Source organism: Schistocerca piceifrons, chromosome 11, assembly GCF_021461385.2.
Source record: "Schistocerca piceifrons isolate TAMUIC-IGC-003096 chromosome 11, iqSchPice1.1, whole genome shotgun sequence".
In the NCBI taxonomy this organism is placed as follows: domain Eukaryota; kingdom Metazoa; phylum Arthropoda; class Insecta; order Orthoptera; family Acrididae; genus Schistocerca; species Schistocerca piceifrons.
The window spans coordinates 88488237-88514975 of record NC_060148.1 but is presented as its reverse complement, the minus strand read 5'-3'; the positions used below and the strand labels follow the sequence as shown (position 1 = coordinate 88514975).

Below are 26739 nucleotides of genomic sequence, written 5' to 3'. Positions count from 1 at the left end.
GAATTTCGAGTCTCAAATTTCAGGTGCGGCTTAGGGTCAGGAAATTTTTTTTTTCCTTGATTTCGAGTATCATTTTTCAGGTGCGGCTTAGATTCGAGTGCGGCTTAGATTCAAGTAAATACGATAAGTACCTTACCTCAGTGGAAATCGATCTTCCCTTCCCAAATTGCATTCATATGCAGATTGAGATGTGGACAGTCTAATGTAGAGCTGTCGTGTTTCTTACACAAGAACAGTGGTTTTGGATAAAAACTGAACATGCCAGAGGGCGTACAGCATGATAGTATCTTTGAAGTCTTCGAGAGGCTTTAAGTTATCTGTATTGCTTTACAGGACAATGGTGAGGTGGGTAAAAAATGGGGAAGACATTTGTTTGTCAGATTGTTCCTGTGTCTGTGTAGAAATATCTGCTGTTACCACTTGGCTGGACAGTGATTGATGCCAAATTATTTGTGAGTTGGTCTGAGAGATAGAATTAATGCATTTGACTGTCTTCACATTTTTAACGGATTCTTGAGAATGAGAAACATTACATCATGATGAGTTCCTTACAATTTGAAGGGAATGGAGAAATTTACAAGACACAACACTGCTCGTACCCACTTGGAACAGTACGAAGACGGTGGAGAGACTTCCATATGCCATATCATTACTCCGAGTATGACACTGGCCAAATCACAAGGGCCACACCTAAAATGTCAATCAAATGCATGCCCTCATTGCGTGTCACTATGGTGGGTGAAAGTTTGACAGAACTCCAGCAATGTGACAGTTATGTTGATTCTTGTGTATGACATAAATGGTGTTATCTTAACACCTATTGTTCTGCAGTGACAGTCTGTTCATGTGTTTTAGTCTAGGTTTGGAACACAACCTCCAACCAGCTTTGAGACAGGAACAGCGATACTTTCTGCGGAACAGTGCTCAGGCGCATACTGTGAAAGCTGTGGCTGATTTGTTTCATCGATGGTGCTGGGAAATGCTGTACCATCAAACATTCTCCACAGACTGAAGCCCTCGTGATGTCGACTCGATTCCTACAACGAAGGAGGCACTTATGGCATTCACACTTCAGACTTCAAACTATCGAAACAGCTGGCACTACCAAAAGTATACTGTTACTTCCATGTTGCTGCAACAGTTACACCTAATTCTGATGACTACTTTTAAAGACAGAAAAACTATAAAATGCATAACTACTGTGTATAAGTTGTGAATAAATAGTTGCCACTGTTAAAGTTCCAACCCTTCTTCTTCTTCTACATAAGAATCACTATAGATTATGTTTATTTCTACTGTCATTCCTTTCTTTTCTTCCACATTTTTCAATGTTTCTTTCTTCTATATAAGTGGCCACAGACTTATTTTGCTGATTTTCATGGAAACCATTGGAATGTTGCAATTTCTTTCTGAGTGGTAGTTGTTCCTCAGTATCCTGTAGAATAATTCAGAGTTTTTCTGTGACACTTTCAATTTCTTTACACCACATGTCTTTCACTTTTAATTTGTTAGTATAAGTGAACAGCCTTTTTGTCATCTGTTGGGATTCATCCATCAGATGTGGCTGTTGAAATTTATTCTTCTTGTCCTAATCACATCAGTAATTTTTTTAATATGTGTATAAAGATCACTATTGTGATGCCTTCTGTATTGTGTTTGCTCTTTACCTGGTCTAAAAAAAATTCCTTCCAGTCACTTATTGAAGACACTTGTATTTGTCAGTTCTCTCTATTTTTGTTTTTTTGTTTTCATAATTAGTTTTCATGATCTTCGAGGCTGCTGTTTGTTATGAATTTGGTTTGGTAGAGGGAGGATCGGTAAGCCTGCTTTCGCAACTTGTTCTTTCAGCAGTTGTATGTGTCTAGTGGTTGTTTCCATTGAGCCTGAAAAATACCTATGTCCTCTGTAAATGCAAGACAGTCTGTTTGTAGCTTGTCCCTTGTGTTGTTTGTTGTTGTGGTCTTCAGTCCTGAGACTGGTTTGATGCAGCTCTCCATGCTACTCTATCCTGTGCAAGCTTCTTCATCTCCCAGTACCTACTGCAACCTACATCCTTCTGAATCTGCTTAGTGTATTGATCTCTTGGTCTCCCTCTACGATTTTTACCCTCCACGCTGCCCTCCAATGCTAAATTTGTGATCCCTTGATGCCTCAAAACATGTCCTACCAACCGATCCCTTCTTCTAGTCAAGTTGTGCCACAAACTTCTCTTCTCCCCAATCCTATTCAATACCTCCTCATTAGTTATGTGATCTACCCACCTTATCTTCAGCATTCTTCTGTAGCACCACATTTCGAAAGCTTCTATTCTCTTCTTGTCCAAACTGGTTATCGTCCATGTTTCACTTCCATACATGGCTACACTCCATACAAATACTTTCAGAAACGACTTCCTGACACTTAAATCTATACTCGATGTTAACAAATTTCTCTTCTTCAGAAACGATTTCCTTGCCATTGCCAGTCTGCATTTTATATCCTCTCTGCTTCGACCATCGTCAGTTATTTTGCTCCCCAAATAGCAAAACTCCTTTACTACTTTAAGTGTCTCATTTCCTAATCTAATCCCCTCAGCATCACCCAATTTAATTTGACTACATTCCATTATCCTCGTTTTGCTTTTGTTGATGTTCATCTTATATCCTCCTTTCAAGACACTGTCCATTCCGTTCAACTGCTCTTCCAAGTCCTTTGCTGTCTCTGATAGAATTACAATGTCATCGGCGAACCTCAAAGTTTTTACTTCTTCTCCATGAATTTTAATACCTACTCCGAATTTTTCTTTTATTTCCTTTACTGCTTGCTCAATATACAGATTGAATAACATCGGGGAGAGGCTACAACCTGTCTCACTCCTTTCCCAACCACTGCTTCCCTTTCATGCCCCTCGACTCTTATAACTGCCATCTGGTTTCTGTACAAATTGTAAATAGCCTTTCGCTCCCTGTATTTTACCCCTGCCACCTTCAGAATTTGAAAGAGAGTATTCCAGTTAACGTTGTCAAAAGCCTTCTCTAAGTCTACAAATGCTAGAAACGACTTCCTGACACTTAAATCTATACTCGATGTTAACAAATTTCTCTTCTTCAGAAACGATTTCCTTGCCATTGCCAGTCTACATTTTATATCCTCTTACTTCGACCATCATCAGTTATTTTACTCCCTAGATAGCAAAACTCCTTTACTACTTTAAGTGTCTCATTTCCTAATCTTGTGTCTTGTCCCTTGTGTAACCTAATCTAACTCCTGCATTGGTCTCGCTTTCTGCTAATCACATTCTCTGTTCCCGTATGACTTTTTTTAGAACACAGTTAAAGAGCTGCATGGAGAGAACATGCCCCAGTCCGGCTCCAGTTTTAAGCACAAAACTTCTAAAAACTTCACCTCTGTATTTCATTGACTGACTGGCCGTTCCTTTGGTTCTTGATACAAAATTTTATACATTATGAATGAAAACACGAAAAACTCTGTGGAATATTCTGCAGTATTTATTATTTATTTTACAGACTGGTTTTCAGCTGCTATGCTATCATCATGTACAGAGATAAATATGTGTGGTAGTGAAATTTTTATAGGTTTGAAGGTTTTAAACTAGTGTCTCTACTTAGTGTACATGCGGCAAGGTCTACATTCGAACTACAAAGAAAAGTGTGAATACACGGTTGAAGGAACATAAAAGTCTTTGCTGACTAGGGAAAACAGACAAATCAGCCATGGAGGAACATGTTCTTCAATCAGGTGACCACATCGTGGAATTTTCGGAAACTGAAGTTTTATGTACTACGACGAACTATTATCCATGGCTGTATAGAGAAGCCATCAAAATCTATAAAAATGAGGATAATTTTAACAGAGAAGAAGAAGAAGAAGATGCCATGAAACTCAGTGATATATGGACTGTGGCACTACAGAATCGATGAGAAGGTTTTATCTTTGATGTACTATAATTGATGGTTAAAACATTTTATCTTGGCAAGGTTTATCTCTGCTATCACGTGAAAGAGCCAGACCAAGCCCACTTTCCACACTATTTAGGCCACTCTTCGACGTCCGATTCGTCAGTCAACAAGACTCAGCACAACCAGGAGCGCCTCCGAAGATGTCCAACGTAGCCTTGGACGAAACATCAGGGATTGAAGAGTTCCATGGACCACTGCCACACAACCCGGAAAAATTCTCAGCAGCTCAAGCAGTTTAACTTCAGATCAATAACAGTGTCGTGAGCATAATGATGTGTAGACATAAATTGATTACTCAGAATAACAGAACATAAATTTTTACAGTTCAGTTCAAAATATTCATGGCTTTAATAATACTCCAACATTACTTCTTAATTAACAAAATAATAATTTTTTGCCCATTTATACTGATATTAGCTGACAAACCTGGCCTTGCCTGGATATTCATTTTGCCAATTTTCTATTAGAAATGGAAACAATAAATGAACTGTGTTTGAAGTGTAATATTGGAAAAATTTTATTTCCATGTATTTGTGAAAACAGCTCGAAATTACAAAACTGTCCTACAAAGAAATACATAGACTATACAAATGTAAGTGCACCTGCTTTGTGTGCTTTCAATGCCATTTTGTAAACTTCTCTACGGTGATGCCTCTTTGTAGCTCTGTAGGCGTCTTTTGTTTTCACCTTCAGCCATTTGCACTTCGCTGTTGAAAACTGTCAAAAGTGCTACCAGGTGCCAGGGATTTCTTAAAGTTGACCCAGCTGTAGGAGTGTCTTATTAGTGAAGAACAAATGTACGAGGGGCATTCTGTAAGCAATGCCTCCTATTTTTTTTTACATGAAAACTACAGGAGGTACATAAATCACAATAGCACAGCTAAGTAGAGCAGGATTTCAGCTACAGACTCGTGTTTCCACAGTCACCACCATCCATTATTCACTTTTTCCAATGATGAATCATTCATGAAAACTACAGGAAATACATAAATCACAACAGCACAGCTAAAGACAGCAATATTGCAGTTACAGACTGTCATTTTTCCATATAGTCACCATCATTCGTTATGCACCTTTGTCAATGATGAATCAGAGCCTGCATGCCATGCTTGTAAAAATTGGAGCCAGCTGAGGCTAACCACTTCTTTAAAGCTTTGACAACAGCATTCGAATCTTGAAAATGTTTGCCAGGTAGGCCCAAAGAGATAGAAGGCTGGAGGTGCCAAATCGGGACTGTGTTAAGACAGTCCAGCCAAATTTTGCAGTGGGTTGTGTGGTCACAAAATTAGTGTGGGGACTGGCATTATCATGTTGCAGGTGAAAGTTGGTCTTCTCTGGCCTTACCCTGGAAATTCAGGCTTTCAGCTCAGTCAATGACACATTGTAGAGTGCTGAATTCACAGTTTCTCCAGGCTCCAGGACACCCAAAGAACCACACCCTGGCTGTCCCAGAAGACTGCACATCACTTTACCTGCACAAGGCTGTGTCTCGAATTTCTTCTTTGACAGAGAATTCGCACATCACCGTTCTGTGGACTGTCTTTTGGAGCCCGGCTCCTAGTGGTGACGACACGCATCATCTCCGGTGGCAATGCTATTCAGAAGCAGATTCCAATGAATTTCCATTCGATAACTTTTTGTTGTCCTGTAAGCATCCGCAGGACCCATTTCGCACAGACTTTGAGATAACCAAGATGTTCTAACATTGTTTCCAAGGCATTTCAGCCAACATTCAGCTTTGCACACAGTTGTCTGGTCGTTGTCTGCTGATCAGCACAGATGGGTTGATCAAGACGCTCTTCATTGCAAGAGATGACAGCCGTGCAGGTTTGACCAGGCCGTGCTTGTCATGCACACCCTTTTCACCACCTTGAAAATGCCGTACCCATCACCTCACATTGCTCACATCTATTTTATTGTCTCCATATACCTTTAGCAAGTGTCGATGGATTTCAGTTGGTGCAATTTCTTCAGTAGTGAGGAATTCGGTCACACATCGCTGTTTTATATGTGCGTCCATATCAGACTCCATTTTGGAATACTCCTCCGCTGGTACCAACTACTGAAGAACAACAGAACCACCTACAAATAAAAGAGGAAGGTTCAAGCATTAGCACTCCACCAGTGATATCTGGTGTGGAGATCCAAAGTCAGCATAAAAAAATGGGAGGCATTACTTTCGGAATGAGCCACGTATTAAAACTTCAATTATGATGTAGCATTTCTTCATGCATCTGTGTTTATGACCTCATATCTCTTGAACTGTGTGTCATACAATGATGCGATAGTGTAGGTACATTCAACCGCACGTTTGGATATTGTCTGTAAAATATGTTGTGAATAGAGTCAGTAGCGCATGAGTAATAAATTTAGACTTCATGCATGATGTAGCAGTTTCTCACACATCTCATTGTTTATGATGTAATTGCTACTGAACTGCGATAGGTAGGTGCTTCTTACCCTCTCAGCGATTGTTACCTGTCAGGAAGGGATATGTGTACCAGATTTGGTTGAAATTGGTCCATTGGTATAGCAGGAGATTTGGAAAGCACACAAATACATTTTTATAATGTTTATGGATTTGTGTTGCATCATAATATAAGTAGCTTTCATTGGTGGCTGAGACTCCCTCACAAGTTACGTGCGGAACAGTAAATAGTATATTTACATGACATTCAACATGAGTTTTTAGGTATCTGATAAAACATTATATAAATTGCAGTCAGTGCTAACATAAAGTGTGGATCAGGTTGAATATTAACCCTTTTGCTGCTGCAGATGTGCTGTCTGCATTCTGTGCTGAGGGCGGCTTTTGCTATGGCTGCTGAGAGATGGCATTCCAGGCACAATAAAATACTTATTATCAGATTTTAAGAAAACTATTAGGTGACAAGATTTGATTTTTTCACACCTTATGCTCTGATACCTTCCCTCGATAAAGGACTGAATTCCTTTTTGTTATACGACATAGTTACTGTGCTGCATCAAATTAAGTAAAACTATGAATGGAATTTTAAAGTGTTTGCAGACGTAAAAATACTTTGCATAAATTTTTTGTATGGTTGATTTTATCTCTTACGTTGTAGTGTATGAAATTTAGATAAGGTGTCAAAATTTTATTTAAGGTTGAGAGGGGAATTATATCGCATTTAGTTATCTAGTTATTGACTTTTATATCTGAGGGATGGTAGTGTGTGATGCACCTGTGTTGGTTCCTGTGCATCGCAAATTGTGTGGTCATAAGAGTAATCATATTTCATAAATGGTTCAAGATACCAAAATGAGGTTTTTTGTAAATGATAGCACACAAAGAGGCACATATGTTGTATGGTAAATACTCAAAATTTCTTTATTCATTGAGATATGGAAGTAACTCATCTGGAGCAGTGAGAGATTGGTGGAAGGGGGTGCATAAACACATCAATAGCATGTCAAGAAACTCCAGGGGCCCCATTTAGACACATCTGCAGCACCTGGGGAGCATGCCAGATTAACTTGTCTGCAATAGTTAAAGGGTTAACTACAGTATCAGTCAGTTCACTATAGTGTGTCTTGGTCTACCATGTTACAATGGACAGAAACCATGACTCTTCAGTTGAAACCTCAGAAGATGTCTCCCGCAGATGGAGACAGAACGTCAGGTGGAAATTTTATACATCAACCACGGCCTCTCAGCCTGGAAGTTTTAACTGAAGACAATACTGGCCGTGAAAGCCTACATTGTATGAAGAAACCATGACTGGCGGAAAATTTTGAAAATGTTAACTCCTTTATGCCATCATCAGATATTTCATAGTCGTAACCATTATTAGCAGATGTTGTGTATGTAAGTTGATCTCGTAGCTATATACACGTAAAATTTAAGTTTACTGCTGTTTTTTATCACAACCAGGATTGCTGATTTTAATTGAAACCAGTTATTTTTGTAAAATATCTATTGATTGTGCCAGGAATTCAGCATTTAAAAAGTTTTTCTTTTTGCATTGGTGCTATATGTAAAGCGTCTCTGCCTGTATTGTTTTGGTCCCGTTCTTTGGTAAAGCTGTTTTTTCTGTTAAATGTAGGTTCACATGCCAGACTGGATGGATATATGATGTGACAAAATTCTTTATGCAATTGCAGCCCTTCGGCCCACAGTTACCGGACGAGGAATGGATACGTGCGGGAGTCCGGGAGAGGCGGATAGTTGCATCACACCCTGGCGTCCTCCGCGCTGCACCCGCTACAAGGAATCCACCTACATCTGGTCCCGTGCCTCTGTTACTTCAGCATTCACAGACGCCGGGTGCCCCATCGTCGGTACCGACCTCTCGGAAGTACGAGGCCAAATTCGTGCCTCGGCAAGTAGGCGTGAAGAGGGTGGTATTCAAGAAAAGCCAGAAAAAGGATGAACACAAAGACGGGTAAGTGTCCTCTTTAGGTTGTACTCCATATACCATATATACACTTTATTATGCCCACATGTGATGCCTGCAGCATATAGACAGATTGAGGTGACAAAGACAGTGGTGAGACACTAGATCCAGAATTTGGAAAACAGTGGTTGAAATTCCCATCTGGCCATGCAGGTTCAAACGTTTCATTGAACACCACTCACAAGTTAGGCCTTTGCCTGCTCTGACTGGCTCTCTGCTATATACTAGGCAGTATGAGGAGTGATGTATGATAGTGGCACATGTGATTGGAATGTCAGCAGTGCCTCGAGTCATTACTGCCAGGAGAAGGTAGTGGAGGAGATTTGTTACGTGGCATCAGGGTTGAGGAGGGGCTCGTGGCTCTTAGGGTGTGCATTGTGCAGGACTTTCTTGCTTCAGGTATTGTGTGCTTTCAGGTGAGTACCTTTGTGTCATTAGTTGTAATACACCCTGTATAATGCAGAGAAGGCGTGGAAATACCCATACCGTGCAGTATTAGTTGGAGGTGACTTTAAGACACCAAATATAGACTAGGACATCTATAGATTCTTTGCAGGTGGTATGGACAGGCAGTCTTGTAAAATACTTGCAAACATGTTTTCCAAAATCCGCCTCGAGCAGCTTGTTCGACAGCCCATGCACAATGGAAATGTTTTGGACCTTGTAGCTACAAATAGGCTTGACATTAATGACAGTGCCAGTGTGGAGAAGTGGTTGCCAACCTGGGGAGCATTCCGCCTGGGAGGGTGTGAGATATTTATTGGGGGGGGGGGGGGGGGGGGGCAGATGCAGGATGTTGAAATGTGACTAGATTGCTAAAGAATAGCTTCAGCAAATGGACTTGGAAGAATTTTCAGCTGGTTTACTTCCTACTTATCCAGGAGTGGCAGAGGAAGCCTTTTAAGCCTTCATACAGTAGTCATTTACTTACCTGTGTGTGAGATCGGATTCTTGAGAATAGCTAGCCATTGTGAGAGCAAAACACTACAATTATCTGAACGTGGAGAGTGACCTTCTATGTGCTATAACTAGTTTCAAACCAAACATTCAGGAGCTGCTGAAGAAAAAAGTTCCAACTGTCCCATTGATATCCTGGGTTTTCGTTGTGACTTTCCACCACACAAAAAATTTTAGATTGAAAAGTGTTGTTCAAGAGTTTTGCTACCAAGTCATTTGAAACATTATAGTTTTGTATTTCTCTACATTTGATAACCCTCTCTTACTAAAGTGTGGACTGGAGATTATTGTTCAGCAAAGATTTTTTAAAGAAGCAAAAATAAATAAATAAATACAATAAATAAAGGGGGGCATAGACATTCTGGAGTTGCAAAGAGGGGTGCCAGGTAGAAAAGGTTAGGAATCACCGGTGTAGAGACAGGGATTAGTGATTGTGATGTCATCATAGCGACATTGGTTACTAAAAGTAATAAATCGATCAAGAAGGCCAACAGAGTAAGCTTCACAGGCACACGGTAGTATGTAAACTAGCACAGTAGTGTCCAGTTGTGGGAGAGGTGTCAGTAAGAAAGACCGTCAGGTGAGGGTCATGTGTTGTGATCTACTTCCTACTCACAGGAGGAACAACATGTACTGAAGTTTTTTCAAAAATCAAAATGGTTTGTATTGAAGGTGTTATGAACACAATGAGTGCAAATGGTGTAGGAAGTCTAGTGGAGACAACAAACGTTCAGCACACTGGACTCGCATTCGGGAGGACGACGGTTCGATATCACGTCCGGCCATCCCGATTTAGGTTTTCCATGATTTCCCTAAATCGCTTCGGGCAAATGCTGGGATGGTTCCTTTGAAAGGGCACGGCCGAATTCCTTCCCCATCATTCCGTAATCCGATGAGACCGTTGACCTCGCTGTTTGGTCTCTTCCACCAAATCAACCCAACCGACCAACAAACGTTCGTGATGAACAGAAGGAGTGGAAGACTTTCCATTTTGACCGATGAGACCACCGATTGACAGTGGATAAAATTTCTGCTGTTTCCACAACTCTCTTATACAAGACATTCAGAAAAAGACTGGGGTACTGCAAACTGTGTGCAAGATGGGTCGCAGAACAGCTCACAGAGCAGCACCAGAAAGATCAGGTCAGTAGCACTCGTGAGTTTCTTGAGTGACTGGAACTGGAAGGTGAGGAACGTTCTGAGCTCTGTTGTAACAGGAGATGAAATGTGGGTGGCCCATTACATGCAACACTTCTAACTCTTCTGAATTCTTCAAAATAAATCTGCATGTGAGCAACTGCCAAAGTTTCATTTATAAATGTAAGACAGCCCCAGAATTAATCAATACACAATGTGAAACAATGACCTCAGCAGCAGTATTTCAATCTGCGAATGTAAGATGACCCTCTACTTTTTGAATGATGAATTTGGGAAAAAATGTTTCTTACAATTGGGTAAATATGGTACATCCTTCCAGTAGTGCTAGTCTTCCAAGGAAAACTTTTGTGAAGTTTGGAAGATAAGAGATGAGGTACCGGTGAAAGTAAAACTGTGAGAGCAGGTCTCGAGTCGTGGTCAGATAGTTCAATCGGTAGAGTGCTCGCCCGCAAAAGGTGAAGGTCCCAGGTTCGAGTCCTGGCCCAACACACTCTGCTGCAGAGTGAATATTCATTCTGCGAGGAACTAATAGTTGCAAAAACTCGGTAGTGCATTACTTCTTCTTTTTGTGCATGTATCAGAAGCATTAGACCTTTCATCTGCTGAAGGTAACTTAAAGCTAGCAGTTCTGTCTCATAATTTACCAGTGTAAAAATTTTCTAGTTAATGCTCAAAAATGGCAGATATACTGTTCTCTAAAATTATGTGACACAAAAGTGGGAACCAGCTGCCTCAATCCACAGTCTGTCTCCCTCACCAAAACTTTTGGCAAGCAAACATATTCGTGTTCTTTTTAACACAGAACATCCTGAATCCCTTTACCCAGTTACCCAGTCTCTCTTTGTATGTTAAACCTTCATATTCAGCACCTCTCTCTCTCTCTCTCTCTCTCTCTCTCTCTCTCTCTCTCTCTCTCTCACTGCCTTTATATGTTTCTCTCCCACTGTCTTTTTTTTTCCTCCCCCCACCCCCGCACACATGCTGTCTCTCTCTCTCTCTCTCTCTCTCTCACTGCCTTTATATGTTTCTCTCCCACTGTCTTTTTTTTTCCTCCCCCCACCCCCGCACACATGCTGATTTACAGTATATCACACTGACTCTGTTTCTTCTCTCATGCTGTCTGTGTTTGTCTTTCTTTCTCACTGTCACTGTCTCCATCATACCTCAGCAGCTCAAAAGTTCTGGGTGGAGAGGGGGGGTGGGGGCCGCGGCGATTTATGTTTTCCTCTATACCCCTGTGTTTAAAGTTTCAGTCAGAAATGCACTCTCCCCTATACCTACACATTAAAGTCTGGGGAGGATCGAGCACCCCCTCCCAAGTATGTATGTGGTCTCCACTTCTCTGTATTTTTCATTTCCACAGTCTCCTCTCTCTTTTGCTCCCACTGCCTCCACTGCCCGCCATCTCTGTTTCTCTTCTACTGCCACTGTCTAGAGCTCCTCTCTTTTTGGCTCTCACTGCTATTGTCTTCGTCTGTCTCACTTTCTCTTTCACTGGCACTCTTTCTCTCCCACTGGCACTATCTCCTCTCTCTATATCTCCCACTGTCACTGTCTTCTCTGTTCCACTGTCACTTTCTCTCTAATACTTTCTTTCAGCACAAAAAAGCATGATTATGTTTGCATACCAATATTTTTGGTAAGGATGGCAGAATGAAGATTGAGGCAGCCGGTTCCTCACTTTCCCGTCAGTCTTTTAAACAAGAATATATTTGCCTTTTTTATGCTCTGACAGGAGCATTTTTCAGCAGGTTCCTTCTTTTTCCTGCTACAGCATGTGTGTTGCTTTTATAAAATGAATTTTATGGGTTAGTAAAGTTTAACAGATTATTTATATAAATCAGCATTTATATGCTTTGACACATATAAACAGCAACACATTCTTTCTGGATAGTTCGCTCATTGATCACAATTCATTGAAAACTATCAGCAGTACAGTAACTTTGAACCTCTGGATATCGGTTAACATATAATGACAGTGAAAATAGTTTAAGGTTCACTGAGAACATCACCTTAAGAACATACGATAAAAAAAAGTTCAACGACCTGCCATGAATAGAAATTATAGGAGTGACCATCACCACAATTGGTATGTCTAGTACAAAAATAAATAAATAAATAAATAAATAAAAAAAATAAAAATAAAAATTCTGGGAACCACCAATTAAGAAATGTTTCTTTTATAAGCCACCTAAGGTCAACCCTAGACCACACCTAATGTAAAACAACCAGCTGATGTGCTCAATTGGCCTGGACTGTTGGAAGTGTGTAATGTTTAAATTTTGAGTGGCTACAGTATGTATGTTCTTCCTGTAGGTATACAATTGGTCACTAGGCTCGTAGCTATTTCAAACACTTGATCCCTTATCTCTTTGATCAACACCTGAAAAATCACATTTTCACACACAGCTTTTTAAAACATACTGGTACTGTTCACTGTCATGAATGGACCAGTAAGTAGCTGCCTGAAAAATTCGTATTTGTGAGAAATGCAAATGTAGATGTGAATTCTGTCTCAGAATCTGAAAGCAGAAAATTATTTAATAGATGCTAATTCATAGCAAATTGTATCCAGGTGAACTATTTTATCAGAGATACGTTGAATTAGCATTATTTCCTGGATATAAATATGGAAAATATAACCAGTTTTCAGTTGCTGGTATTATGCATCATCTGGCAAAACTCAGTCTGGAAAGATTATCTCCATAAGAACATGTCTGTTGTGGGTAATTGAATGCTCCATATAAGATACACACCACATAATGCAACAAAGGACTTGGACTTAGCTTCTTAGAACAAAGAAATACATACATTTGTCTGCTAACTGAAGTTCAAAAAGTTTGTATAGTGCGGACACTTAAAAATGCACTTTTAGATGGTGGTGGTTTTGAACTATACCACTAGACATAGGTTTTGTTTTCCCATTTTCCAAATGAGTGGAGAGAATAAACCTGTTTCATCGCAAAGTTAGCTTACGACTCTAACATAACTGAAGGGATCGGTGATCCCTATGATCAGTTTCAATTTGCTTTTGCAGAAACACAGAATAAGATGTGGGCTGGCTGCCCTATGAGAGGGAAGTGGGGTTGTTTTTCTGCACTGCTTCCATCCACCCTGGCAGTCATAGTTCTCATTTATCATACTCAGGGGCCAACTGCAAGTTTGTAGTGTCCATGCTTTGCACTATAGCGACATGAAAACAAAACCTCTCAACCTGTTTCAACCACTCCAAAAGTCTTCCCCCAACAAGCAGATAGCTCTTTTTGTCTCCACTGAGTACATTGTTGGTTCTATTGGTTGCACTGCCAAATATGAGTCGAGTCGCACAATGATGAATGCCTGTAAAAGATCAAAATCAGTATTCTGCAGATTTTGTAATTGTCATATTGGACAGCACAAGAAAAATAATGTCAAGAAACACATTAAATCAAAGAAGTACTCTCATCACTTAACACTTGCGGGCTGAGATGCTGTGGTCCATACATAAAACTCTCCCCTGACGTTTCGCCTTCGACTGCAGAACGCGTCCTCCGAGGACAATCGGCGAACTGCAACAAGAGCGCGAGTGAGCGCCGTATATATAAGCCATCCAGAGTGCGCCACTGTCAATCACATGACGTCGGCTGTGCTATAATCTCTGATATTGCCAACTTTCTCAATTGAAATTAATCAATTGTCAGGCTGTTGCTGCAGTGTTGACATCCATATCTTATCCAGCTTAATGCCTTCATCTTTTGTGTTAAAATTATTGCAGTGTTTGGCAATCTCCATAGCCTCATATATACGGCGCTCACTCGTGCACTCGTTGCAGTTCGCCACTTGTCTTCGAATGATGCCTTCCGCAGTCGAAGGCGAAATGTCAGGGGAGAGTTTTATGTATGCACCACGGCATCTAAAACCGGAAGTGTTAAGTGATGACAACACCTACCGTGAAAACCTTCATTCTGTGATCAAAGAAGTACTCTGTTCACTGTTGGGGAAAATACTGATGCTTCTCAAGAGAGTAGCATTCTGTCCTTTTCATAATATTGTCAAAAATAACATTTATATTTTTTAGCTACAAGTTCCACAGGCAAATACATTCATCAGGTAAATTACTTCTTTAACAACAACATTGGAAAAGATAGATTCCTGCCTACTGTAAAGAAAACATGTTAAGTTGCATACAAGCAAAAAAAAAAAAAATATCTTTCGGCCGCAGCCTTCATCAGCAAAAGAGACACAGAGAAACACACACCATTCATACACTCAAGCAGGCACTCCTCACGGACACGACTGCCAACTCCGGCAGCTTGGGCCAGAATGCAACTATCACGTGAGATTGCAGCAGCAATCTGGAGGAGGGGTTGGGGAAGGGGAAGGGATAGTAGTGTACAGGTGGTGGACAAAGGAACGCTGTCTGGTGAAGTGTACAGGGACTAGAATGCTGACAGGCGCGGCATCAGTAGGTTGTGGGGCAGGAAAGTGGGGGGGGGGGGGGGGGGGGGGAAGGAGTGAAAAGGAGAGGAGTGGGGAAAGATGGTCGGGTGCATTGGCAGAGGGCAGCAAATAAACAAGGTGGGAGATGAGAACAGGGAGGAGGTGATAGGACAAATGAGGTAGAGACTGTTGGGTGGAGGGTGCGGGGACACAGTGTTACCACAGGTTAAGGCCACAATAATTACAGGAGAAGAGAACACATTGTAAAGACAACTTCCATCTGTGCAATTCAGAAAAGCTGTTCATAGGAGGATACAGATGGCTTGGGTGGTGAAGCAGGCACTGAAATAAAGCGTGGTATTCTCAGCTGCATGTTCTGCCACAGGGTGGTTGACTTTGCTCTCAGCCACAGTCTGGTGGTGGCCATTCATTCTGGTGAACAGCTGATTGGTAGTTATACCAGTATAAAAAGCTGTGCAATGCTTGTAGCAGAGCTGATAAACGACATGGCACCTTTTAGAGGTGGCCCGGGCCCCAATGGGGTAGGGTAAACCTGTGACAGGACTTGAATAGGAAGTGCTGGGTGGGTAGATTGGGCAGGCCTTGCTCTTGGGTCTTCCACAGAGATATTATCCATGTGGGTGGGGGTTGGGATTGGGAGTGGCATAGGGGCTGGCTCTGGGATGTTGTGGAGGTTTGGTGGGCAATGGAACACCATTTTAGGAGGGGTGGGAAGGATCTCGGGTAGGATGTCCCTCATCTCAGAACATGATTATAGGTTATCAGAGCCCTGGCGAAGGATGTGGTTCAGTTGTTCCAGGCAGTTCCGTTGTGCAGTAAATTATTAGTAGAAAAAGCAATGAAATGCTAGATAATGCACCTTATGCATATGGATTTTCAGAAATGTCTCAAATCAACTTTTTCTTATATTTTGGATAATAAAATGTTTTTCAAATTGTCAATATAGCCCAGTAAACGTAAAAAGTCAATACATACAGCTTTTTCATAGAGGAAAAAGATTCATGCAGGAAGAACACGGCAATTTTCTGGTATATGTTGTGTGTACACTGCTAGGCAGTAAGAGGTTCGCAGAGCACAAATGATTTATTTTCTCTGAAGCACAGATTCTAATGGTGTATGTTGTAATAACACATTTCATCCACAAAATTTTATTGACTTCTATGCGTTTTATCTTTTTTATAGTGACACTTCAGTGTGGACTTTGCATAAATGAAACATTTGTAAATGTATTGCATGCAGTGAAGATTCATATGTGTAGGTATTTCTGATGATGAGGGCTTGTTCCTTTGAAACACACTAAATTTTTACTTTTGCTTGCATGGTGAGCTGACATTTTAGTTTCCAAATTTGAGTACAGCCACAACCTCCCATCCAATCGTAGTTAAATTTGAGATGATAGTGGTGGTAGTGGTAACATGAAGTGCCTAATCTAGTTCTTTCCCAACACTGACGTCGATACGTTACTTTTTTTTTACTCGCAGACACAACAGCCCACAGTGTGGAGGTGATGCGGACCAAGCCGTCACAGCCCCGCCACTGAAGCGTGCCGCTGATGAACAGAGTCAGACTGCTGCGGAGCCAGCTGCATCGCTAGTTTGCAAGAAAATCAAAGCCATGAGTGGAAATCTGACCTTTTTTTGAAGCTTGTGAAATAGTAGTTAATATCAGCTGTTAATGCAGTTACCATTTTTTATAATTTTACAGATTACAAAATGGTCTTGTAGTGTACCAAATGGGTTACAGAGTTCACAAAAGCTACTGTGTACAGTGGCACATTGACTAAATGTATTGACTTGTTTGTGAATCAGATGTATTGTAAAAAATTAGTTATGTATACTGCTGCATCATTAATTTTTAGTGCTGTGTACATAAAAAGGCAGACGGTGGGGTGATGCACAGTGGAAGGAAACGGATCACAGTGTGACCACTCTAGTCAATTGTGTCATTCTGCCACAACTGTGTCTATTGTGCACTTTGCACTTCAGAGTGCATGTAGAGAACTTAGCATCAATTGTTGTGTTAATTCAGGTATGGTGAGAGTTCTTAGCCACTGTAGTGTTCATTATAAGTGGCATAAAGCAAGCATAACATGTATTTTCCAAGCATATAAATTTTACATTTTCCAAGCATATAAATTTTTCTAGGAGAGTCAGAAGCAGAAACAATGGCCCAGTGTGACGCTTACCCAAGCATTGTGAGTTTCTATGGTAGATGGAAATAGAGAGCCCACTAACAGCATAGCAAAGTTTTCTCCACTTCCTGAATGAATTTTGACCCTGCATAACGGTGACATGAATCTTTTTGGCAAATTAAAACTGTGTGCTGAACCAGGACTCAAATCTGCCCTTTCAGGGCAAGTGCTCTAGTGACTGATCTGTTTGAGAACAACTCACGATCCACCCTCACAGCTTTACTTCCGCCAGTAACTTATCTACTGCCTTCTAAAGTTCACAGAAATTGTCCTGTTCACCTTGCAGGACTAGCACTCCATCTGTCTGCACAGGACACATTGTGCAGCCACCATCTTGCTTGTGCTGTACTGTAGCCAGCAAGCACAGTTTCTTGTTTAAATACGAAAACTAAAAGCAAACACTGGCTGTGTAGGCCAGAGGTTCCACTGTACAGAGAAGTAGAGGAGAAAGTTGAAGGAAATGAAACTATTAAAAGAGTAAACTCATACAAGAGCCATTTGGTAAGTGACGTGCAGAAGCAACTGAACATTTTTCTTAGGAGGGGGAAAAGACAATTTCTGGACATGGTCTTCATTTGTGACTATAGATGTTATCTAGCAAGTTTCTGTTGTAATTCCTCTGGAAAAATGCTTCGTCAAACTCTGAAAAATATTCATGAATGACAATGATCACATCGTCCTTTCATGCAGATTTCTTCCAACAGTGTCTAGTGAAGCATATATGGCACCTGTTTTCATAGTAATACCAGCAGATGAATCATTACAATTAAGAATCCTCATTTTCTAGCCAGTCGCTTTATTCAACACTCTTTCACCAACATTTGCCCACTGTTTCAGCTGCAGAAACAACTGTTCACTGAAGTGAAGCTATGTGATAGCAATAAGCACATATACAGATGGCAGTATTATCGCATACACAAGATATAAAAGGACCGTACTCAGGTGATTCTTGTGAAAAGGTTTCTGATGCGATTATGGTTGCGCAGCAGGAATTAACTCACGGAACACGGCATAGTAGTTGGAACTGGACAAATGGGACATTCCATTTCAGAAATTGTTCATGTATTCAATATTCTGAGGTCCACGTCATCAAGAGTGTGCCGAAACCACAAAATGTCAGGCATTACCTCTTATTGCAGACAACGCAGTGGCCAATGGCCTTCACTTAACAACCGAGTGCAGCGATGTTTGCATAGAGTTGTCAGTGCTAACAGACGAGCAGCACTGTGTGCAATAACTGCAGAAATCAATGTGGAATGTACAACAAATGTAGCTGTTAAGACAGTGTGGCAAAATTTGGTGTTAATGGGCTATGACAGCAGACGACCGATGCGAGTGCCTTTGCCAACAGCACGATATCACCCGCAGTGCCTCTCCTAGGGTCACGATCGTATCGGTTTGACCCTAGATGACTGAAAAACTTTGGCCTTGTCAGAGTAGTCCAAATTTCCGTTGGTAAGAACTGAAAGAACAGTGCAGTGTTATGTGGCTTTATGCTTAATTACAGACTTACTATTTTGTTAGCTGATTTGTTTTCACCATGTAACACCTGCGGTTTACTTCCTTCTTCATTGCTGAGCGATGTATCACTTTTCATTCTGACGCCGCAACTCTTCCTTTCCTATATCTTTACTATTTTTTATCTATATAAATGATGGTTTTGCCGTTTAACAACTTTTTAATAACTGTGGAAGTATTAAACTGTGGAAGTATTACAGGCATCGGGTCCCACCTAATGTGTCACCCGCCTATACGTTTTACATGAACCTTTCAAGACTCGATCGATCTGTTTTCAAAGAGAAAGCAGAATATCTCTTCCTTTGACGTTGTCCAACAACGACCTAGGAAGCTCGACGCCCTCGCGGCCCGGGCTCTTCCACGGCTCGCGGTAGTTTGCAGCATTCGTTTTATTCCTTGCCCACTTTCTGCTACATCGAACTTTTGTGGTGATCGTTGGGCAACGTCTTCCATGTTATCTGAAACATAAATAAACTTTCTTCCCACAGTATTTCTGAAAACCCAAAAACAAACTTAAAGAACATAATAATAATAACTGTTCTTATAATTATATATAAAAACAAAGATGAGGTGACTTACCGAACAAAAGCGCTGGCAGGTCGATAGACAGACAAACAAACACAAACATACACACAAAATTCAAGCTTTCGCAACAAACTGTTGCCTCATCAGGAAAGAGGGAAGGAGAGGGGAAGACGAAAGGAAGTGGGTTTTAAGGGAGAGGGTAAGGAGTCATTCCAATCCCGGGAGCGGAAAGACTTACCTTAGGGGGAAAAAAGGACAGGTATACACTCGCACACACGCACATATCCATCCACACATACAGACACAAGCAGACATATTTAAAGACCTTCTGTATGTGTGGATGGATATGTGCGTGTGTGCGAGTGTATACCTGTCCTTTTTTCCCCCTAAGGTAAGTCTTTCCGCTCCCGGGATTGGAATGACTCCTTACCCTCTCCCTTAAAACCCACTTCCTTTCGTCTTCCCCTCTCCTTCCCTCTTCCCTGATGAGGCAACAGTTTGTTGCGAAAGCTTGAATTTTGTGTGTATGTTTGTGTTTGTTTGTGTGTCTATCGACCTGCCAGCGCTTTCGTTCGGTAAGTCACCTCATCTTTGTTTTTATATATAATTTTTCCCACGTGGAATGTTTCCTTCTATTATAATGTTCTTATAATTATTCATACAAGTCTTGGTTGATTTAATGAGGGGTGGGACAGGCCTAAGCCTTGTGACACCACAACAGGATGATAGGATGTCTGTTTAAGACATGTGAGAATGACTTTCAAGGTGCTAGAGGAGTTGTAGAGGCAAAAACTGTAGAGGAAGATGAGATTCGAATATATCCAGCAAATAATTGAGGACATGGGTTGCAAGTGTTACTCTGAGATGAAGAGGTTGGCACAGGAGAGGAATTCGTTGCAGGCTGCATCAAGCCAATCAGAAGACTAATGACCCAAAAAAGAAGAGCTCATTGGAAGGTTTGATTGTGGTGCACACACCACGAAGCCATGGACCTAAGTTGTCATGAGGCACTGTGCAAGTTGCTGACAGCTCCATAATGGTGTGGGCTGTGTTTACACGGAACGGACTGGGACTTCTGGTCCAAGTGAACTGATCATTGACAGTAAACTGTTACGTTCAGCCACTTCGAGACCATTTGCAGTCATTCATAGACTTCATGTTCTCAAACAGCAATGGAATTTTTATGAATGACAGTGTACCATGTAAAAAGGCCACAATTCTTCACGATTGGTTTGAAGAACATTCTGGACAGTTGGAGTGAATGATTTGACCACCTAGAAAGCCTAACATGAATCCCATTGAAAATTTATGGGACATAACCAAGAGGTCAGTTTGCACACAAAATGCTGCACCTGTGACACTTTCGCAATCATGAATGGCTGTAGAGGCACCATGGATCAATATATCTTCAAGGCAAATTCAACGACTCATGTCCAAGCAACATCTAGTTGCTGAACCACGCTGAGCAAAAGGAAGTCTGATAGAGTAGTAGGCGGTATCCCAGGACTTTTGTCACCTCAGAGTGTAGTGTAATAGCAGATACTGGTTTTCATCTGCAGTTACAGATCAGAACAAAAAGACATCCAGATAGTGATTGTTGTTGTTGTTGTTGTTGTGGTCTTCAGTCCTGAGACTGGTTTGGTGCAGCTCTCCATGCTACTCTATCCTGTGCAAGCTTCTTCATCTTTCAGTACCTACTGCAACCTACATCCTTCTGAATCTGTTTAGTGTATTCATCTCTTGGTCTCCCTCCACGATTTTTACCCTCCACGCTGCCCTCCAGTACTAAATTGGTGATCCCATGATGCTTCAGAACATGTCCTACCAACCGATCCCTTCTTCTAGTCAAGTTGTGCCACAAACCCCTCTTCTCCACAATTCTATTCAATACCTCCTCATTAGTTGTGTGGCCTACCCATCTAACCTTCATCATTCTTCTGTAGCACCACATTTCGAAAGCTTCTATTCTCTTCTTGTCTAAACTATTTATCGTCCACATTTCACTTCCGTACATGGCTACACTCCATACAAGTACTTTCAGAAACGACTTCCTGACACTTAAATCAATACTCGATGTTAGCAAATTTCTCTTATTCAGAAACACTTTCCTTGCCATTGCCGGTCTACATTTTATATCCCCTCTACCTCGACCATCATCAGTTATTTTGCTCCCCAAATAGCAAAACTCCTTTACTACGTTAAGTGTCTCATTTCCTAATCTAATTCCCTCAGCATCACCCGACTTAATTTGACTACATTCCATTATCCTCGTTTTGCTTTTGTTGATGTTCATCTTATACCCTCCTTTCAAGACACTGTCCATTCCGTTCAACTGCTCTTCCAAGTCCTTTGCTGTGTCTGACAGAATTACAATGTCATTGGCGAACCTCAAAGTTTTTATTTCTTCTCCATGGATTTTAATACCTACTCCAAACTTCTCTTTAAATATTGCCAGTCATTGCAATCTAATATTCTTCCATATGAGATTGGCCATCAGCTGTTACAGTACCCAGTGAGGTATTTATTTTTATTTTTGAATTGTGTAGGTGGAGTCAGCTCAAACAGATATTGTTCATCGTGCCTTTTATGTGATGCCCAGCATTGACGGAATGCGCCAGTTCATTTCCCATTACAAGCAAATGATTTTTAAAGGTAAATTTTATGTGCCCTTTCAATAGAGTGGTCCCTGTTGCTCTAGTGCTACATTTGTTTTGTTGCTCTAGTGCTACATTTGTTTTGTCGATATGTATTAACACTGGCAGTAAAATCCAGTGAATAGCCAGTACTTCAGCACCAACAGTCCAGCGCTGGACCACGACTGGTGCTGCCAAGCATGCAGTGCTACTGAGTCACTACTGGATTACTGTTTATTCTTCATGTTTTTCCGTCCCTGTTAATACATATCGATAAAAAGAATATTGGGCTAGATTGACTACCTGTTTTATGATGCATCACAAGAAAAAGTCACATGTGTATGATTGGGAAATCTTGAAGGCTAGAATGTAAGGCCCAGAGCTTCTTATTCCATGCAAAATATTTGTTGTTGAAGGAGGGATTGATTCAGAAATGCTCTAGACATCAAGGTGCCGATGGGGTTGAGTTGCATTCTGCTGTGAAATAAAGTCCTGTGAGTCTTTGATAAGTTGAGAAAAAAGAACATTATTCCAACACGTCCGGGTACATAATTATACTAACAATTCCCTCAACAAAGAGTAATGGCAAATAGACTCCATTTTGCAATAAGGCACGGAATGTATTGCAATGATATGCCTCATGTTATGTGACTGTATGCTTGCATACTGCAATCGTCAAATTTACATATCTAAATATATAGCTGTATTGTATTTATTATCTGTGTAGCCCTCGATTAGCATCCAGATATCACCATAATTTATTTGACAATGCAGGTTAACAGTATCAGATTAATGGTTTCGTTTCTACTGGAGATTAACTTTTCCTTTACCTGACACTTTGAGATAATATCAAACTTCTGTCAAATTATTTTTCATACTTTTCAATATATTCAGTACTGCTATAGAATTTCACTTCCCTGTAACCGAACTTTTAATGTTCTGAATACTTGTAATCCTTGTATACATTCGATCTCTCCATATCAGAAGTACAGAAATACATTATCTCGTACTCATTCATTTTTCATAACTGTACGAAACACTTCATTTCATTCATCAGTCTTTTCAGGCTTCCAAAAAACAGGTTAAATCTCTCAAATTGAACTCCTCAGGCTTCATAGTTTATTTCTACTCTCCACCAATAAAATATTTATTTTTTACCTTTCCAGCAATATAACTTCACAATAAACAGATGTGTTGCTGGAATGCGATTTTCACTCTGCAGCGGAGTGTGCACTGATATGAAACTTCCTGGCAGATTAAAACTGTGTGCCCGACCGAGACTCGAACTCGGCACCTTTGTCTTTTGCGGGCAAGTGCTCTACCAACTGAGCTACCGAAGCACGACTCACGCCCGGCCCTCACAGCTTTACTTCTGCCAGTACCTCGTCTCCTACCTTCCAAACTTTACAGAGTGAAAATCACATTCTGGAAACATCCCCCAGGCTGTGGCTAAGCCATGTCTCCACAATATCCTTTCTTTCAGGAGTGCTAGTTCTGTAAAGTTTGCAGGAGAGCTTCTGTAAAGTTTGGAAGGTAGGAGACGAGATACTGGCAGAAGTAAAGCTGTGAAGGCCGGGCGTGAGTCGTGCTTGGGTAGCTGAGATGGTAGAGCACCTGCCCGCAAAAGGCAAAGTTCCCGAGTTCGAGTCTCGGTCGGGCACACAGTTTTAATCTGCCAGGAAGTTTCAGATGTGTTGCTGTCAAAATCAGTGTTATATAGTTTCCGTAAGTCACCAGATAGACTACCTTTTGCTACTGAATGCAACGTGAAGACTGAACTTTTACAAGAGATAAATTTGCATAATTTTTTACATTTATTTTTTGTTTTTAAATTTGAATTACAGTAATAATGGTTGCAGGGAATGTGATCATAATGGCAGTACCTGCTCACGGGTGCTGGCTGTTGGCTAAATATATCGCTCTGATTGGTAGAATGATGGTCCACTTCAGACCAAGTATACACAGCCATGTTGCTCCAACACTCAACATGAAACAAAAAAAATAAATATTTTGCAATTACTCCACATATAACGGGTAAAAATTCCTTAACTGTGTTTGAAAAGAAAATATTTACCTTATTTCACTCTCGTGTTGCAATCGTTCACAGGGATTTCAAAGACATTGTGATAATCGTGTCCATTCACCTTTCCACCAGGATTAGACATTGTTTCATTTCTAAAAATTAAGCACAGGAGCCACCTTCTGTCTTTCTTGCTGTGTTGTCACAAAATTCATTATGTTTTCATCATATCCAGAAAGAGCCTACAAAGTTGTAAGCAGCAGGCTGATATGGCAATATTCCAGTTCCTCTCACGTCCAACCTAGCACATCCTCATTAATGTGTGCAATTGCTGCTCTGATGCTAGCACGCAGTTCCTCCAGCTCCCCGACCAGAGTCTGGTAGACAGCATCCTTCACAAAGCCCAAAGAAAAAAGTGTAAAAGGGTTACATCTGGAGACTTTAGGGGCCAAAAAACTAGTCCTTCTCTTTCAATCTAGGAATGTGGAAATTGTCAGCCAGTACCTTTCAAACGATCCAGGCTACATCGTGCTGCAGCATGATGTCAGGTTGCAGTTCGTCAACCCATGGAAATGCAAACTGTTCCAACATGTGCAGTTCGAGTTTATTGACGCCTCTGCAAAGAAAAATGGTCTCGCCACACGGTGGCGAAGAAGACCACACCATTCGTTCATCTTTGGACTGTAACACATACTTCCTGTATTAAAGTGTGGGTTCTTAGATCCTCATATTGTGTCAATTTACCTTCTCAAACATATGAAAGCAAACTTTGTCCGAGAACATTTGCGACACAATTTCTAGTTGATGTGATGAATGGCAGCCAACTCTAAATGTAGAAAAATGTAAATTAATGCATATGGGTAGGAAAATAAAACCCATACTCTTTGAATATAGCATTAGCAGTGTGCTGCTTGACAGAGTCATGTCGATTAAATATCTAGGCATATTGCTACAAAGCAGTATGAAATGTAATGAGCATGTGAGGATTGTGGCAGGGATGGTGAATGGACGACTTTGGTTTATTGGGGGAATTTTCGGAAACTGTGGTTCACATGTAAAGGAGTCTGCACATACGATGCTAGTGCGACCTATTCCTAGGTACTGCTCGTGTGTTTGGGATCTGTACAAGGGAGGATTAAAGCAAGACATCGAAGCAATTCATAGGTGAGCTGCTAGATTTGTTACCAGTGGTTGAAACATCACATAAGTATTATGGAGATGCTACAGGAACTCAGATGGAAGTCACTGGAAGGAAGGTGAAGTTCTTTTTGAGAAATACTACTGAGAAAATTTAGAGAACTAGCATTTGAGGCTGACAGTCGAATGATTCTACTGCTGCCAACATACATTTCATGTGAGAACCACGAAGATAAAGTCAGAGAGATAGGGCTTGTACAGAGGCATATAGATACTGATTTTTCCCTTGCTCTATTTGCAAGTTGAACGCGAGAAGAAATGAGAAGTAATGGTACAGGGGACCCACTGCCATGTCCCATACAGTGGCTTGCAGAGTATGTAAATGAAGATGTAGGAAGCATCACCTTTGTCAGACAGTCCAGGTCATAACTGATGGACTCAAAATTGCAATTTTAACTTCTTTCCTTTTTGGCCTTTTGTCAGGTTGAAATGCGTGCAGCACCCAAACCTCCTATGCCGTGAAGCTTCAGTCTTTGATATAGCGCCCTATGCACTGCGGTTGGCGGTAACTGCAACTGTTCAGGCGTGATTTGGTTGGGCTCCAGATAAATGTATGTTGCACCCATTCTGCATCTTCGCAACTGGTGCTCAGATGCCCAGAACTCGTCCTCTTCATAACACTTTCAGATTGCTTGAACCTTGTTTACCTCTGCCTGATAGATGTGATGGTGGTGTGCTTCTGCAATGTGTACGGAAATTCCACTGGATCTGCGTGTCACATTTGGCCTCTGTTAGCCATTCCACACACTATCTACTGGAGAGAGAGAAAACTTAAGTACGAAACTTCCTGGCAGATTAGAACTGTGTGCCGGACGAAGACTCGGACTCAGGACCTTTGCCTTTCATGGGCAAGTGCTCTACCAACTGTGCTACCCAAGCACAAATCATGCCCCGTCCTCGCAGCTTCTGCATGTTTCACAGGAGAGCTTCTGTGACATTTGGAAAGTAGGGGGTCTTGGTCCAGCACACAGTTTTAATCTGCCAGAAAGTTTCGTATCAGCGCACACTCTGCTGCAGAGTGAACATATCATTCTGGGAACTTAAGTATGTATGGACATCTTACTGCAACCTGCACCTTTCTACGTATCTCCATTTCTGAAATATACATCATTAAATCTCTAAATATCAATTTTGGAACAACCTGTATCACTTGACTCATTTGCCAACCTGTAAGGCCCTCTGTGGTGGGGTTTCCAGAAGTCGGCCAAGAGCATTTAAATTCTTCATTTTTTAAAGCACTTTACTGATAAATGTCTGTTTCTTTTGTTGCAGGTGGATGCCCCAGATGTGCCAACAGTTCTCAATGAGAAAGACGTGTGCTAACAGAAATTGTACCTGAGTATAATAAGAAAAGTACTACATTTAGGTGACACTGTATATTTTATACACATATTTGTAAGAAAAGAAAAAAAAGAAAATGTGAAACTTCATCTTTGTTCTTTATTTTGGGTTGTTTTGTTGCCTGTGTTTGTCATTTAGTGTGCTTTGGTTGCAATGACAGGAAATTGGACTTGGTTGTGACTAGACCTTCTGTCACGTGTGAACCAGATCTAGCATAGTTATCATATGTAATGCAGTTTTTCGAGAAATTTGCTCAGGTGCGCAACCGAATGCTGGACTTCATCAGTTTTATTACGAGATATACATGTTCCGTCAACACACACGCTGTTGATGGCTCATGCCTATTATGCAAAACTTAAAAGCTTGTGCCAGTTCAGAATACCAA

General features: G+C 41.0%; 1 protein-coding gene across 2 annotated transcripts in view; it reads left to right on the top strand.

Moving 5' to 3' along the window:
- LOC124720448 (RNA-binding protein 48) overlaps positions 1 to 26443 on the top strand; it is a 69564-nt gene extending 43121 nt beyond the window's left edge. For both annotated transcript variants that reach the window (XM_047245797.1, XM_047245798.1), the window contains exons 5-7: positions 8082 to 8362; positions 16411 to 16543; positions 26286 to 26443. In XM_047245797.1, coding sequence (XP_047101753.1) covers positions 8082 to 8362; positions 16411 to 16543; positions 26286 to 26336 — 465 coding nt within the window. In that variant the 3' untranslated portion in view covers positions 26337 to 26443. The remainder of the gene's footprint in view (positions 1 to 8081; positions 8363 to 16410; positions 16544 to 26285) is intronic.
- The last annotated feature ends 296 nt before the right edge of the window (positions 26444 to 26739 follow it).